Source organism: Gopherus flavomarginatus, chromosome 21, assembly GCF_025201925.1.
Source record: "Gopherus flavomarginatus isolate rGopFla2 chromosome 21, rGopFla2.mat.asm, whole genome shotgun sequence".
NCBI classification, from domain to species: domain Eukaryota; kingdom Metazoa; phylum Chordata; order Testudines; family Testudinidae; genus Gopherus; species Gopherus flavomarginatus.
In genome coordinates, this window is record NC_066637.1 from 12,980,776 (window position 1) to 12,997,628 (window position 16,853).

General features: G+C 39.5%; 1 protein-coding gene across 6 annotated transcripts in view; it reads left to right on the forward strand.

The window, feature by feature from the left end:
- Positions 1–16,853, forward strand: part of VPS13D (vacuolar protein sorting 13 homolog D) — a 188,379-nt gene that overhangs the window by 121,679 nt on the left and 49,847 nt on the right. For all 6 annotated transcript variants that reach the window (XM_050931510.1, XM_050931512.1, XM_050931515.1 and 3 more), the window contains one exon: positions 16,505–16,637. In XM_050931510.1, the coding sequence (XP_050787467.1) occupies positions 16,505–16,637 (133 nt within the window). The remainder of the gene's footprint in view (positions 1–16,504; positions 16,638–16,853) is intronic.

Consider the following 16,853-nt stretch of genomic DNA (forward strand, 5'->3'; position numbering starts at 1 on the left):
GCCTTCTGTCTTAACTGTGTGCCTACAAGGGAGCCAATGTGGCCTTCTGTGCTGTAATAATTTTCTGCCTTTAAGTAGTAATCTCCTCTTAGTTTCAGTGATTGAGTTTTTGAAGATTTTCCATATAGACATGATTTATGACATCTGTTAAACTGGATTAAATAGTAGATCCTGCTGACCGTGGCTGCCTCGTCAGTTGAGTTTGCATTTTATCATAAAGGAATGTGACAGCACATCTGCTTTTGCTGCATCAGAAATCAACAGAAGTTGGAACTGAGGACAATGATAGGAGATATTCCACTTACTGTAAGGACAAATGGAAAATTATAGACCAACTGTCTGGCCAAATTATTAATCAGAATTGGTGATGTAGTACTGTGCAGACAAACAAGATGTATAGTCAGGTTGCTTTATGCGCTAGTGAAGGGCGGTCAGAGACAATAGTGATGAATGCAGTATACGAATCTAGAGAGAGAGATACAGAATATGCAGGAAACCTGGGTTTAGTTTTCAATCTCTTGCTCCCCTAACTGGGTGAGGAAAGGCTGTAGAAGCAGACCACTCAGATCCTTGGGGGCAGCGTAAAAGGGAAGTGCCTCCTTTTAGTAGACAGTGATCCACTGACTAATGGGGTGATAATCACAAGCCATGAAAAATGTCACCCCTCCTTCATATGTTCAGAAAGATCTGGCATCCATGACCACTATACCTTGAGAGAGATTGGTATTAATCTGTGCAAAGATAAGGCAAGTCTGAGTTTTAAAGGATCATTGAATCTTTGTTTCTTCCCATATTCCCTACCTGCACCACCGTAATCCTCATGTTTTATTAAAGAAAATTAATAGATAGTCCCTTGCAGTCCCTATGATTCTGTTGTGACCACAATCATAGCTGAGGGAAAATAGCATTACACAAGAGTGTGTGTTTTGTTTAAACAGCTACATAAAAACTGGTATCCTGTTTTACCTTGCCTGTGAGTCCAAATGAAATTGATGTGCTCCGTTGAAAGAACTGTTTGATCTGGTCTTGGTGTCTCTTTTTTAATAAGTACGCATTCAGAAGCAAACTAACATGTGTTTGGCAGCTTTTTCCAAGCAAAATTATGTGGTAGGCAAAAGTATGATGTGTAAGTTGCTGGTGTTCTTTTTCAACAAACAGTGATCTGTGTTCAGAGTTCTCATTTTTAGTCTTTGATAGGTGAAAAGAGTAGAGTCTCAATTGTTTGTGAGTTGGTATTAGTCAGTTTTTAGTGATTTCGTGTCAGCCTAAACAGGCCTCCCAACTATAATTTGGATACAGACCATATAGAAAGCTTTGTGGAAAATTTAAAATTGATATGTACAAAGCATTAATGAGAATGAAATCTGTTGGCTAATAAAATGTGTTTTATTTTTGAAGATAAGGTGAATACATGGGTTTATTTGTTTTTAAAGAACACTACAAGATAGTTTTGGCCACACATTTCGGTTTCATTTTAAACTTTAAAGCACCACAGAAAGTACAAGTGTCTTTCGTTCTTGTTTTAATGAACAAAAAGAAAATTCTTTATTTTAAACATTCTCCAGGACTATAGAGTCTATAATACATGCCATTACACTATGTTTAAAAAAAAGTAGAGAAGATTTGAAAGAGTTAATATTTTTTCCTTCTGAAAGTTATCTGTTAAGAGTATTAGTTGTTGAATAAAGCATAGCTGTCCTCCAGATGAACCCGCTAGTGACTCTGCAGTTGGGGTCATTCCAAGTTCATGCTGTGGACTTTTGACTGCCTTCTGTGTATGTGAAAACAGCTGGCAGTTCCTGCAGGGATCACTCATTCAGCCCTGTAACACAAAACTATTGCCAATGGGCACCTGCTGGTGCAGCTTCACAGGAGATCCTTGGGGGAAGCTACCCAACTCATCAGGCATCTGTGGAGATAAAAACAGCGGGGGCTCCCCTGGGATACCCAGCTAATCAGGCATCCATACAGACAACTCATCAGGGGGCTTCACAGATTACCCAGCCAACATGCCGTTGTCAGAATGTATTACGAAGCTTAGTTAAGGATGGGATGTGAGCTAATTAAAGGTCCTTTACTTGGATTCTGTGACATACGTGGGGGTGGGGAAAATGTCTCCGGAATCTCCAAAAAGGTATCATGTGAGTTCAGTGTTGAATGCAGCTGGCTTCTTTTTTGTTCTTCTGTTGATCGATAACTAAGGGCAGAAAGGAGTCAAAGAGTCCATATGCATTTTGTATATGACACCACCATGATTTCCACATTTGTAGAAATTCAGTATAGTACTACCTAATTCAAGCTTAAATCAAGTCACTATATTTAATGTTTTGTCAATATTTCCATTATAAATCACTGTCTTCAGAGGATTGTAACTTGGTCATAAATATTTTGTTCTTGGCTTAAACTTTCTCATACATTTTCTCTACTGGGCCCACTTGTTGTTTTTTTAAAAAATCAGTCTTTTATATTTTATGCTTTCTAAGAGAATATATATGAACAGATTTTTAGAAACTCTCTTATGTTTGAACAAGGGAGCTATAGTGGGTTTTTTTTGGGAGGGGGGTTAATGACAAGTATATGATCTTGTCACTTCAAATACTTTGCGAATCAATTTTAAATGGCTCCAGCTTTTTAATTTGGAAAAGTAGCTCCTGCCGCACGTGCACAATCAGTTTTCAACAGCCACAAGTATTTTTGTTGTTCATATTTCAGGCCCAGGGTAATACACGGTTGACAAATGTGTATTTGTAAGTGGGGAAAATGACTTCTTGCCTTTCTGTTAAATAATGTATGTTTTTTTTTAAGTTCTTGAAATATGTAGTATTTATACAATCCATCTAAACAATGCATATTTTTTAAAAAGCTAGGTAAATGTGCATTTGCACAGTAAAGAGGTTGGTATTTTGTTGAGTAATTTCTAGTACATTTCCTTTAGAGGTTTTTTTATCCTTTAGCAAGAGACACAGAAATGCATTAAACATTAACCGGTGACACCACAACAAAAGCAAGGAAATCTGTAGTGTTAACTCCGAGTTTCCTTGCTTTTCACTGACACAGTCCGTCCTTGGTGCATGTCATTGTGCTTAGTTATAGCAGCATGTTCATTGAGTAAGATCATGGAGTGTGTTGAAGTTTAGGGAACAGCTACACACAGAGAAATAAATGAATGATGCTTTTATTTTGCATTTTTTGCATTTCGATGCGAGAGGTTTAATTAGTGTAAAGTCTTTTTAACCAACTAAACTGGAGATTTTCTTTTGTAGTGAATCCTATAACTAACCAGTGAAAACACTCAACGAACTGATTGTGGAAATAGCTTGATAAAAACAAGGCAAATAACTTGAGGGGACTAAAACATATTGACTTCTGTTAACGGAAATCTATTGCATTATCCATTACATTAATGTCTATTAGAGACTTGTCCAAACAATATTATTAAAACATATATATTCAATGGTAAACTTGTAAAAACTGGTTCAAAGTGTTATTAATGTGACTCTTTTAGTACAGTATATATTATAAATACAAATCTTATGGACATGGTTCTTACAAACAGGATCTCATAGCACAGGTGCTGACTTTTCAAAGTGCTGGGGGGTGCTCGACTCCGGCTCCACCCCCAGGCCCCACCCCCACTTCACCTTTTTCCCCAAGTCCCCGCCCTGCCTCTTCCCAGCCCCATTTCACCTCCAACCACCACTTCCTGCCCTGTTCTGCCCCCTTCCCCAAGCACGACATGTCCTTGCTCCTCCGCCCTTCCTCCCAGCCTCCTGCATGCAGCAAAACAGCTGTTCGCGTCAGGCGAGAAGTACTGATCCACGCGGGGGAGGATAGGGAGAGTGGATGGGGGCCTGCTGGTGGGTGCTCAGCACCTACCATTTTCCCCCAGTGGGTGCTCCCAGTCACGAAGTCGGCACCTATGACTACTTTTTTTTCTAATTCTTTAGTCTTCTGTAACTTTCATGAAAGTGATAAAGAAACTTTTCTCATTTGTATGAAGAAGTTTAAGATACATTTGGGCGATGATAAAGGATAACTTGGTCAGATTTTGTACTACACAGGCTAAAAGAATACACTTCTCAGTAACATTTTTCTAAGTTTCTCAAATTATTTTTTTATATATATATATATGCGCACATACACACACACACACACACGTTTGAACCTTTGGTTCCCATGACAAACACAGCTGAGGTACTAGGTCATTTCAAGCCCAAGCTTTGTGTGGATGAGAGTTTTAACTTTGTCAATAACACTTAAAGGAAGTAAACGTTAAGATAGCAGCAGAAAAAAGAGAGTTTTCAAACCCTGCATTCCTGGTTAGGACAGCCTTCTTTGCTTCTATGATAAGGAACGGGTGCATTTGACGAAAGCTCTGGAAATCTTAACACTAACTGTGCCTGTTCATGGTTTTCCTATCCCTCTGTTTGCTGCTCATGGAGGCCTTGCTTCCTGTAACGAACAGCTGTCCTTCTGCGTCTAGATACGAAGGATTCTGTTTAGGATTTGCTGTTGTGATGTCAGAATGACTCTCTAGACATTGTGACCTGGGATTTTCCTGTTGCAAAATCCGGAAGTATGAGGGAGTCAGAGATAACGTGAGAGACTTAGTTCACACTAGATTTTTCCAACTCCTAACTTTGTTTAGTTGGCACTTAAATTATTCCTGGCTGTGTCATTGAATTTGCATGCTTGTAAATTCTCTCCCTTCTAGTCCTTAAAACCCTACTTTTTTAATCTGAGACAAAATTCTGAACATCACAGAGGTGGTGATAAGAGTTTGAGAAGAAAAAGTTGCAAGGGCAGCAATTTAGAGTATTATGCATGACCAACAACATACAGTGTTGCGGAGCCTGTAAATCCTCTTGATTGCAAGACTGCTTTGGGTTTGCAGTATCCTCACTAGGCTTGAAACATCATGTTTATAATAATAGCATCCAGCTTAAACACAGTTGTTTCTAACATAGTGTCTGTAGCCAGTGTGGACAGAGATTAATTTAAAAAAAATATTAAATATTGATATAGATTGACTGGGAAGCTAGTCAGTATCAGATATTCTGTATTGTTATTTTTGGGAAAGAAATCCCTGCCCAGGCTCGCTTCTACCAAAGCAGTGGATAAAGCCTAGATTAGTGAAAAACAAAAATTTTCCAGATCTCGGGTTTAAGTTTTGATTTATATAACAGTGTTTGTTGCCAAACATGATGGGAGAACCTAATGCCTTTCAAAGGTGCACTGCAAAACAAATTTAAAAAGTGAGTTACGCTGAGTCTTTGTCTACACTGGCACTTCATCAGCAAAACTTTTATTGTTCAGGAGTGTTAAAAAAAGAAAAAAACACTTCCGAACGGCAAAAGGTTTATCGACGACAAGCGCTGGTGGGCACAGCCCTGTGTCGACAGGAGCACTCTCTTGCTGACAAAGCTGCTGCCACCCGTGGAGGGTGGAATTTTTTTGTCAGCGGGAGAACTCTCTCCTGCCGACAAACAGCAGCTACACTGCACCGCTTTTAGCGGCACAGTGGTGGCAGCACAGCCATGTCACTAAAAGCACTGTAGTGTAGCCATATGAAACATTCTCACAAACAGGGATCTGTGTGCGTGATGAAGGTGAAGGAGCATTCACAAAGAATAAGTTATAACTGACCTTTATTTAATTCGCGCACACACACCCCCAAATTCATCTTGTCATGGCTTGGTTTGCTAAATTACACTCCTGAATGTATTATTCTGTAACATTCCATGCAGTGGGTGGATTACAATGAGTTTTAGGTATGTGATGTCTGTCTGTGACATCTTCAGTGAACCAGGACGTACCAAAAGGATTTACAGAGGATAAAAGGACATATTTTTAAAAGTTAGTTAAAACTGATTCCTGTGCTGAATGCCTCACACAGTCTGATTAGTGGGAACATTCAGTACAGAAATTTGGGCTTAACTCCCTTTTCATTTGCTTTGCAGTTCCTTCCGTGTCAGATAAGCTTATTATTTGGCATGAGCTTTGATTTACAAAGAAACTGTGTGTGGTTTTGATTTTTACAGGACTGGAGTTGCTCTGGATGCATAGTTTCCATGGGATAACCAGGTTAATGTCTTAAATAAGAATAGTGCCTTTCTTCCCAAAAAATCCTGAAGAAATTAACAAATTATACAAAAACAATGAGGAGTCCTTGTGGCACCTTAGAGACTAACAAATTTATTTGGGCATAAGCTTTCGTGGGCTAAAACCCACTTCATGAGATGCATGGTGCCACAAGGACTCCTTGTGTTTGCTGATACAGACTAACATGGGTACCACTCTGAATCCTCTCACAAATTATACAGCTGTTGTATCAGTCACTTCTGCAATGTAAACGGTTTATATTTAACTATGCACGGCAACACTGCATACATTTAAGATGGGAAAGTACTAATACTCTGCATGAAACTCTAGAAAATGTAGATAGGTAGAGTGTAATTACCCAAATGGAAGTTTGGCTAGGACACAGCAGCCAGCACACACCTAGTCTTGCAAAAAAATGCCATGAAATCTTTAAGGATCACAAGTGCTCAGAGTACTTTTACATCTCATCTAAAAGATGTCATCTCTAGCAACGCAGTGCTCACTAACATTGAATCCAATTAAAAGGGAAGTGTACAAGCCACTGATTTAAAATCTCCAAAGTGGACAATCAAAGTACAGCAAGTTAGATGCTGATTTCAGCTGATAAAGGAAAATGCAGAGCAGTTTAGTTTTTAGAGATATTAATTAACTGATTGCTAAACTCAAAGGAGGTTTTAAGACATGATTCGTGGGATACCGACCTAGGCTGTGTCTTCACTGGGAAAAAAATTTGTGTTAAGAACGCTCCCTATTTTTCTGCTTGCCTCAGGAAGGAGGCCTCATGTCATGGAGAGCTGGTGTGGAATCATGGGCTGGACTTCGATTTCACACCACTTTACCAATGTAACTCCATTGATTTCAGTGAATCACATCATTTGTTTATGACAGTGTAAATGAGGTCAGAATCTGGGCTCAAGTGTCTCTGGAGTGGAGGATCAGAGAGAAGTTCATTGCCCATTCATGGAGAAGGGAATTGGAAGGTATAGTCTATTTGGAAGGAAGATCAAAGAACACAGGAGACAATTGGGAGGAAGAATGTGTGAGGATGTTTTTTTGTTGGTTTTTTTTTTTTCTCTCCAGAGCTTCCAAAATATTTAATTCGTGCTTCTTCTGTCCAGGCATGGGGATAAGGCAAAACATCAGATGTTATATTCTCAAATATGCTTGAACATTTTTTTCAGTCATTTGAATGACGTCTGTGGCTCCATTTCTGTTCAAGATCTTCATCAGTGATTTAGATAATGGCATATACAGTCTACTTATAAAGTATGCAGACAATACCAAGCTGGGAGAGGTTGCAAGTGCTTTGGAGGACAGAGTCTAAAATTCAAAATGATCTGGACAAACTGGAGAAATGGTCTGAAGTAAATAGGATTAAAATAAAAAAGGACAAAGGCAAAGTCCTCCACTTTGGAAGGAATAATCAGTTACACACACATGAAATGGGAAATGACTACCTGGGAAGGAGTATTGCATAAAGGGATCTGGAGGTTATAGTGGATTTTGCAAGTTAAATATGAGTTAACAGTGTAACACTCTTGCAAAAAAAAATCCAAACATCATTTTGGGATGTATTAGCAGAAGTGTTGTAACCAAGACATGAAAAGTAATTCTTCTGCTGTACTCCATGCTATATACCACTGGCGTATTGTGTCCAGTTCTGGGCACCACATTTCAGGAAAGATGTGGACAAATTGGAGCAAGTCCAGAGGAGAGGAACAAAAATTATTAAAGATCTAGAAAACATGACCTATGAGGAAAGATTGAAAAATTTGTTTTATTTAGTCTGGAGAAGAGAAGACTGTGGAGGGGACATAAGTTTTTAGTGCATGAAAGGTTGTTACAAGGAGGAGGGAGAAAAATTATTCTCATTAACCTCTGAGGATCTGACAAAAAGCAATGGGCTTAAATTGCAGCAAGGGAGGTTTAGATGGGACATTAGGAAAAACTTTCTAACTGTCAGGGTATGCACTGGAATAAGGGCCTCTCCACACTGGCAATTCACAGCACTGCAACATTCTCGCTCAGGGGGTGCAAAAAAAATCCCCCTGAACGCAGAAAGTTGCAGCGCTGTAAAGCGCCAGTGTGTAAACAGTGCCCCGGCATTGGGAGCTACGCCCCTCGTGGAGGTGGGTTTCTTAGAGCCCTGGGAGAGCTCTCTCCCAGCACTGCGCCACAACCATACAAGGCACGTTAAAGCACTGCCGCCGCAGCGCTTTAGCATTGCCAGTGTACACTAGCCCTAAATTGCCGACAGAATCTCTCACTGGAAATTTTTAAGACCAGGTTAGACAATTACCTGTCAGGAATGGTCTAGATAATACTTAATCTTGTCTTGAGTGCAGGGGACTGGACTAGATGACCTCTCGAGGTCCCTTCCAGTCCTATGATTCTGTGACATCTAACTAGCAATCTGGGAGATCCAAACTTTATCTTGGATTTAGGCTTCCAGTTCTTAGATCTATGCGAAGCTAGGCATTTTGAGTCTGTAGCAGTAAGGTGCAGCCTTCTTCATTCAACAGCATGCCTGTTAATTATCAAGCGACAGAGTCCTGTGGCACCTTATAGACTAATACGTCTGTTAGTCTGTAAGGTGCCACAGGACTCTCTGTTGCTTTTTACAGATCCAGAGTAACACAGCTGCCCCTCTGATACTTGTTAATTATTAGTTGCCAAAGAAGGCATGTGACCACTCTGAGCAGGAGTTGAGGTGCCATGTTACAAGTCACTGTAGCAAAAGGGAAGTTTGGGAAATATAAAGAACATATCAAGGATAAAAGGCTGGAGTAATACTTCCTTTTTGGTAAGGTGTAGGCAAAGAACCTATTCTGGAAAATTTAAGGATGGAAGGGATCAGGTTTTGTTCTAAGAAGTGCCTTGATTCAAGCTGCATGTTTTGTTTATTCCTTAGATTTCCGTACTCAGTAACATTAGCATTTAAATGGTCCTAACTATGCTTTGAAGTTAACACCTCTTTGAGGAAAATAAGGGGGTAGGGCTAGATCATGCTTTTGTTGCCATTGTTGTTTAGCTGTAGGCTGTTTACTGCATGACTAGATAAACAGTGCAATAAGCCATGGATTATATTGTGACTGCTGTTTCACAACGGAAGGGCCAGATACCATCACTTTAAAAAGTGAGACACCCAGGTTTTCTCTTTGTGTGATTTCCTTGGAGTTCCCTTTGCCATACTCTTCTTAAGCCACGCACAAATGTGGGTGAATTTCTTGTGGTCTCCTGTCTACTCAGAAAAATTCTCTGGTGCTGAAATGATTTTAAAGATCTGTTCTAAAAAATACATTTCAGTAACATGGTTGTACTGGTTTGAGTGGATGGGGCATAGTGTGGTTTATTGGAAACCTTTTTATTTTGTGTTTTTTTGCTCATGGGGCAGGCACACCGTGTTACCTGAGACTATTGAAAACCATTTCAGAGTTGAGTATTTGGGGGTTTTATGAGAGAAGGTTGGAGGGAAAAGGAGTTAAAAGTACCAATGGTCCTGACCTTATTTCATTTTGTTATTAGGCCTTATCTATCCTACATCCATGAGAACCAGGGGATCTCATTGGCTCATGATGTCCATATAACCTGGACTGTTCAAGGCATTAATCAAGTTATGGACACGGTTAGGTCTATACTACACCTTCTAAGCATTTTGTAATTAAGGCCTTATCTTCGTTGCAAAAAAAGAGGAGTGTTGCTAACCTGAGATAAAATCCTAGTGAAGACAAGGCAGTTTGTAGGTTTCACACAAGTTAGCTGGTCCTGTAAAAAGCCTGTGAGAGAGTTTAGGCTTTAACTCAAACTGCTAACTCCTGTGAAAATGACAAACTGCCTGTCTTCACTAGGATTTTACCTCAAGTTAGCTAACTCTAGTGAACAACACACTTTTTTTTTTTTCCTAGTGAGGGCAACAGATAAGTTTGGGTTTGACTATGCTGTCACTGAATCTCCTGGTTTGGTTACAGTTATGCTGTAGTATATGGCTATTGTGATGTGCAGGTTGAAAAGATGTGCACCAATTTCACTATGAAACGTTTCAGTTCATATTAAGAATACTGTTGTCATAAGAACAGTTTAAGATTGCTATACTTCAAAATAAAGGAGTACAGTTCTCTGGTCTATTCTTATTCACTCAGATTAATATTTGCCACACCCAATCCATTACACGCCACCATTCCCACCCACAAGCAGAACCGTGTTTGAAGACTTTTTTCCCTACGCCCCATAAACTGAAATAGTTTTCAAAGCTTTAGGTTTTTTCTACACAAGCACTTAGCTTGTGGCAAGTGGGCGTTGGAATTCACCCTGCACTAGCCTGCTGCACACTAGCTGTCCGTGTGAGCCTTGCAGACATACACTAACACTTCCTTGATGTGCTTTGAAACAGAAGTAGATTACAGACAGTAGGGAATCATTAGTGTTTGGCAGCAGAGTCCACAGTAAGTGTGCAGCAGGTTAGCATGGGGTAGATTTACACTCCATCTTGCCATGAACTGTTGATGTAGACATGCCCTAAGATATATTCAGTAGAGAAATACATTTTGTGCCTTATCTAAATATTCATTTTGTTTTCCCATACATTTATTCTTACAAAACATATCAAGGAAACTTACATGCCAGTGGAAAAGAACAAGTGACTGGAAATGCATACCACAAATAATATATGCTGATGTTTGTGTAAGTGGTGACGCTGCTGTTGCAGATCATTTTAGCATCTACCTGCCAAAAGCCTTCAGGAATGTAGTCATAGGAGAAGTGTTGGATTGGCAGACATGAAAATCAAAGTCCTCTATGTATCTGGAAAACTGACTAGATCTTTGAGTAACGGTACTGCACTGCTCATGTGCCCTCAACTCTAATCTGTGCTAGTGATGGGCATTCAGCTTCAATACTCAGCTAGTCCATGGCACCTCTGAATTGTTGTGGCCTAGACACACTGGGAACTGGACTGACATTGTCAACTCATTTTACATAGATCAGTTGTCAGCTTGCAACCATTTTTGGTGGCCCATCCACGTAAGTGCTCAAATAACATGGTAATGGATGCTGTATAAAAGCCCAAAAAGACAGATATATGTTACCAAAAATAAGAAGGTGCCATCTATTTATTCACTAGGAAAAATGGATGCCTACAACATCTTTTCTGTGGTAACTTATTCTTTTCTAGTAACCTCTTGTGGATTGTCAATAATTGGATTGTCTTGTGGATTGTGGTTAAATAATACAATAAAGCAAATACCGGTAGCGACATTCAACATTAAAATGTAGTGTTTTGTGGTTAAAAATCTGAAGAATTTGGATTATGTCACTTGAGGCAGGATATCAGGGAAAAAACATTTCTTAGTGCATTAAAATCCTTATGGTCTAACTATGAAACAAATGTCTGTCTTTGGGCACTTGGTGCTATTTGCTACAACACGCAAATCAAAGTGTCCCTGTTTAACCTTGTTTTTTTTCTTCTTCATGGACAGAGTATTAAAATTGCCATGTGATGACAAGATGAACTTTTAACCGGTACATTTATGAATTTCTCCTCTTTCGGCTTTACTAAGAAAACAATTCTCATATCGAGGCATTAAAACAGGAATTGCGATTGACTAACACAGATGGTGGACTCCTTTCATCAGAGGAGGAAAATGTGAGGAGAGAACACACAAGCCTTATTTATTCAGGAAAATTTGATTGTTGTGCTGGCCAGTCTGGACTGGGCAAAAACCTTTCTCCAGACAGCTGTTATGAAAGCACAGTCATTTCATTAATAATAATTTATAATTTGTCCTATTTACACTGGCTGGCACCAACCATCACAACCAAGCTAACTACTTTGGTATTCGAGGTCAGTTCTTGAAAACTGTTTCAGGACATGGCACTTTTTTCAGTGTGGGCTGAAAATCTAGAGCTAGCAGAAAATCTGCCTGCTCCCACCTATATACACATTTCATGTGTGAGCATGTAATCCTTATGGTACTGCTTCTAATCTCTGTAAAACAAGTTATTACTCTTTAGAGAGAACAACACCTGGTTATGGGATAGTTTCAATTCAATTTGTATTTCTAGACTAATCAAATATAGCATCTAAATTAAGTTCAGAAAGGGGTTAAAAATAATTCAGTCAATGAACTGTGCGCTCTGTTTTGTGTCCATATGGTTAAGTCACAAGAACAGTCATGGGATTTAATTTTCATTCATATGATTAAAATCTGCTTGTTGAGATAATGGAACATGCTTTGAATAGTTTGCATTTCTTAGCAAGAAAGGAGGAGCTACGGCCCAGTAATCATACAGCTAGCAAAAAATTGCACAGCCTTTAAAAACATTGGAGGTGTAAGTAGAAGAAGAAAAAATTGCATCAGACACATCATATAACTAAATGTTGTTTCTTATTTTGAGTTTTTGCCTTATAACAAGCATCTCAGGCATATTTCCAAACTACAATTTACAAAATAAGTGCATGCTCTTTGGGGTCACTTTTTATATTAATACAAATTATGTATACATAGATGCTATTTAATTACTAGAATTGGAGGGCTGAAGGAGACATGGAATTGATGCTCTTGCCCTATTGATGGCTGCTGATCAAAACACCTTGAGGAAAGGTCATTTTTGAAAAAGAAACTTTTGACATCTTTGTCAACCATCAATGTGATTTAATATTGTTATACTTTCACTTCCTGCTAAACTTGATACAGATTTCCTTTTTAATATAGTCAGTGGATAATACTGGAATATCTGGCTATTCTGAATGATCTGGTTATAACATGAAAATGTTCATCTAAATGAGGATTGTTGTACTGTATTTGCATCTGTGCAAAGGCCCAATCCTGAAGCCGTTACAATGAATAATCCTTATGTTAGGTTTATCCTTGTATAGATGGCTTTTGTGGCAAGGGCATGTAGACTAGGGCCTGACCTTATAAATTAAGGATATGTAAGATTATTCTCTCTGATACATACACACTTCGCTCCACATCAGTTTTCTGTGTCTAAGGCACAACAGGGTGTTGAAGTTTCTACTTTTCTGAGTTATAGGATGGAACAAAGGCATCAAAGGAAATTTCCATAAAAGAATTACCAATGAAGGAATCACCAAGAGGGAATTCAAACCTAGAATCTTGTTACGCTGGCAGGGCGCCATTCATGTCACATGCAGGACAGATGAGAATTCTAAACTATTCAGGAAAGAGAATTTTTAGGCTCTCTTGTTTCTCCTCATCAGTGCAAGGTTTCATGAAGCATCTCTAGGCGTTTTACAAAGGCTTGGTCTACGCTACAAAGTAAGGATGACTAGCTGCCTTGTGTCAACCTAGCTGTACATGTGTCTACTCTTAAATTTGTGTCCCAGAGATGTAAGTGCCCCGTTACAGCGATGCAGTAATGCCGCCTTCCTGAATGGTCGTGAGCCATGGTGGGTGTAGGGACATCGGTGCAGCACAAATGCAGGCACTGCCTTACTTACGTCCACCTTAACAGTTGTCCAGCTGCTGTCCCACAGTGCCTGATGCTGACGGCTCTGGTCACAATTGTGAACTCCAGTGCCCAGGGATCACGGAGACGACAAGGCCGCCTTCCTCTTTAAAGCCCCGCAAATTTTTGAAATGCCTTTTCCTGATTGTCCAGTTCGTCAAGCACACCTAACAGCTCTCCACTGTTGTGTGCTACTGCCCAGCTGACCATGCCAGCTCCAGTTTCACTCCAGTTTGGAGTAGATGGGAGATATTGGATCTCCTGGGCCTGTGGGGAGAAGAGGCTATGCAAGCTCAACTACAGATCAAAAGCACAAACATCTGTCATTCTGCATCTGCCGATCTGATAATTGAATCTTTCCTTGGTGCTGTCGAGGCCAGTGTTTGGCTTCATGAACAAGGAGTAGGCTGGGTCCCCCACAGTCATGACTGGCATTCCAACATCACCAATGGTAATCTGCCGGTTGGAAGGGAAAGTCCCAGCTTGTAGCTTTTTGAACACTCTTGTGTTCTTACAGATGCATGTGTCATGCACCTTCACTGACCAGCCGGCACTGATGTTGGTGATTCACCAATGCTTGCCTAACCATAGAAAAGTCACCCTTTCTGTTGATGTACTCTGTGGCCAGGTGATCTGGTGCCAAAATAAGGATATGTGTGCTATCACTCCACTGCAGTTCAGGAACCCATTGCTGCAAATCCATCCACCATGTCCTGTACAGTGCCCAGAGTCACAGTCCTGCATTGCAGGACATGATTAAAGGCCCTGCACACTTGCATGACAGTGGTCCCCACGCTGAATTTCCAAAATGATTTCCCATTGACTGGTGGTAGTCCGGCATTACACATTTCCATGCAGTGATCACCATGCTCTTCTCCACTGTCATTGCAGCTCTCATTTTGGGGTCCCTGCACTGGAAGGCAGGGGTTTGCTCTGCGCACAGATCCAATAATATGGCCTTGCTCATCCGAAAGTTGTGCCGGCACTGCTAATTATCCCACACCTGCACTACGATGCAATCCCACCAGCCAGTGCTCATTTCTCTGGCCCAGAAGTGGCGCTGCACCATCTGCAGCTGCTCTATGAATTCCAGGGTCTTATTAGGCATCCTTTTCAGTACTGATAACTGTGCTCAATTAGAGGTAAGGGTGCTGGGTTGGGTTGTTTTGTGTTTGTCTTAACTTTGGGATGTGATCTCACCTAAGTGGCTAAAGAATTAATGGAGCACCGGAACTGATCTACCCTTCACTCTAGCTGGTGTTTTCTCAGTATCTTCATTCAGTAATGGCCAGTGTTCTCATAACTCCTGCTCAGATTATATATGTCTTAATCTTTCACCTATATCATAAAAGGTACACAATTAGGAAAGAGGTCAATACTTTTATAAAGGTTCTGCACATGTCTTCATTACAGTCATTGAGATTTCCCTTACATTAATTCAAATCTTTGTCCTGTGCGCAGCACTCGTGTCTGTCAACATAGCCATTTACATCTGGATCATCCTGCACCTTTCCCTAAACATGGCATTGCTACATGTAGAATACATCCACTTTAAAACCCCGTTACTGAAATGTATTTAAATAGCTTCTTAACTTGCTACAAAATGTAAAGTACACTAGCACAAGCATGTTTCTGGGAGTGTTTGTCTTGAAGGTTTTCACATATCTCTGCAAAAGGATAGCTGTATGTCTAAATAACATTCCAGTGAGTTTTCTGAAAGGTTAAACTAGGGTCACTGGCATTTACCTACTTGTTTTGGGAGAGGTTTCACTAGAAAGTTAATTATATTTAGCAGTTTTCATTTGTTCACTTGACTACTATAGTTCAGCATAGGTGTGATTTCTTATTTACTGTCACTCTTGAACTTTGTATAATGACAGAACACAGATAAATGTTCTTTCTCAATCCTTTTCTGATAAAACGTCTATAGTGAGAGTTCATGCTTATCAATAAGATCCTCTCCGGATTTGTACCAGCAAACATACTTTAACTTCATTTGATCAGAATATAAATTGGCAATGTATTGTTGAATGTTTTTTGATTGAAATGATTAATTTACTTTATATGCTATACAGCTCGTGGTATGTATAAAGCCAAGTTGAGTAGTATCTTTGGCAGGGAAAAATAGGTTGACCTATTTTGCTGCCTATGTAAAAAGGTAATGTAAACATAGCGATTGGATTCAACCGTGCTCCTGCTGAAGTCAGTGGCAAAACTCTGTTGACTTTACACGAGCAAGATTGGACCCTAAATCATTTAGCATTCCAAAGGAGACAAACTGCATGACTTCTGCAGATATTTATTTTTTAAAAGTGCCAAGACACTGAAACACTTAACAAAATCAAATATCATTTGTAGAAATGTGTATAGTTGATGCAAATTATCATTGTACTACTTAAAAAAATGTCCTCTAAATCCAGACCAGACGCTTTTCTTAAATCTTCCTACCATTGTGCTGCCATTGGTGCAGATCCACAGATGGTTGCAATGAGTGAAACTCTGGTGTAGACTATCCAATGATGTTTTAACCAACATGGGCTAAATAACACTGTTAAGCTACAAGTGGCTGTCCAAATACTGATACTGCTTTCAGTGGAATGATAGCTGTGGGGCAATTTTAAGGAAAATACTAATGCAGACAAGGCTTTTCTGAATATAAGAAATAGTGATTATGGGATTAGACTGTAGATGCATACCTTCAAACGACGAAAAATTCTCTTTTCATGCTGCTATGTAAGTGTGACATGCAGATATTGAGAACTGCACAAATTCTGGTCTTTAACACTATAGTAATATTTAAAGTAAAGCAATAAAAAGGAGAATTGCATAAATCAGTGTTTAAAAATTAAACACAGAGCTTGTTTCAACAAATCTTGATAATTTAGAAGTCTGTTCTTTTTTTTTTTTTAATTTCCCATTGTTTCTCTTACTGTAGTTTGCTGGGACTTTATCAGATGGTTTGGGAAAGACGATGGATAACCGACATCAAACTGAAAGAGAGTACATTCGATACCATGGTGCAACCAGTGGAGAACATCTCATCGCTGGGATCCATGGACTTGCTCATGGTAATTCATGCATCAATAGATTATACTACTGTAATATCAGTTGCTTTGTTATTTCTGTCACTGTGGTTTCAAAGTGAAAAGATTCAGAAAAACAATGCAGTTCAATTTAAACTACTCCACACTGGTTGGTTACATGTGGCTTAAGATAATGGAGCAGTTGCTGGCTTTCCTTTTAAATTAATTGTGTTTTTAATTTTGGCAAAGGCACCTAGATTT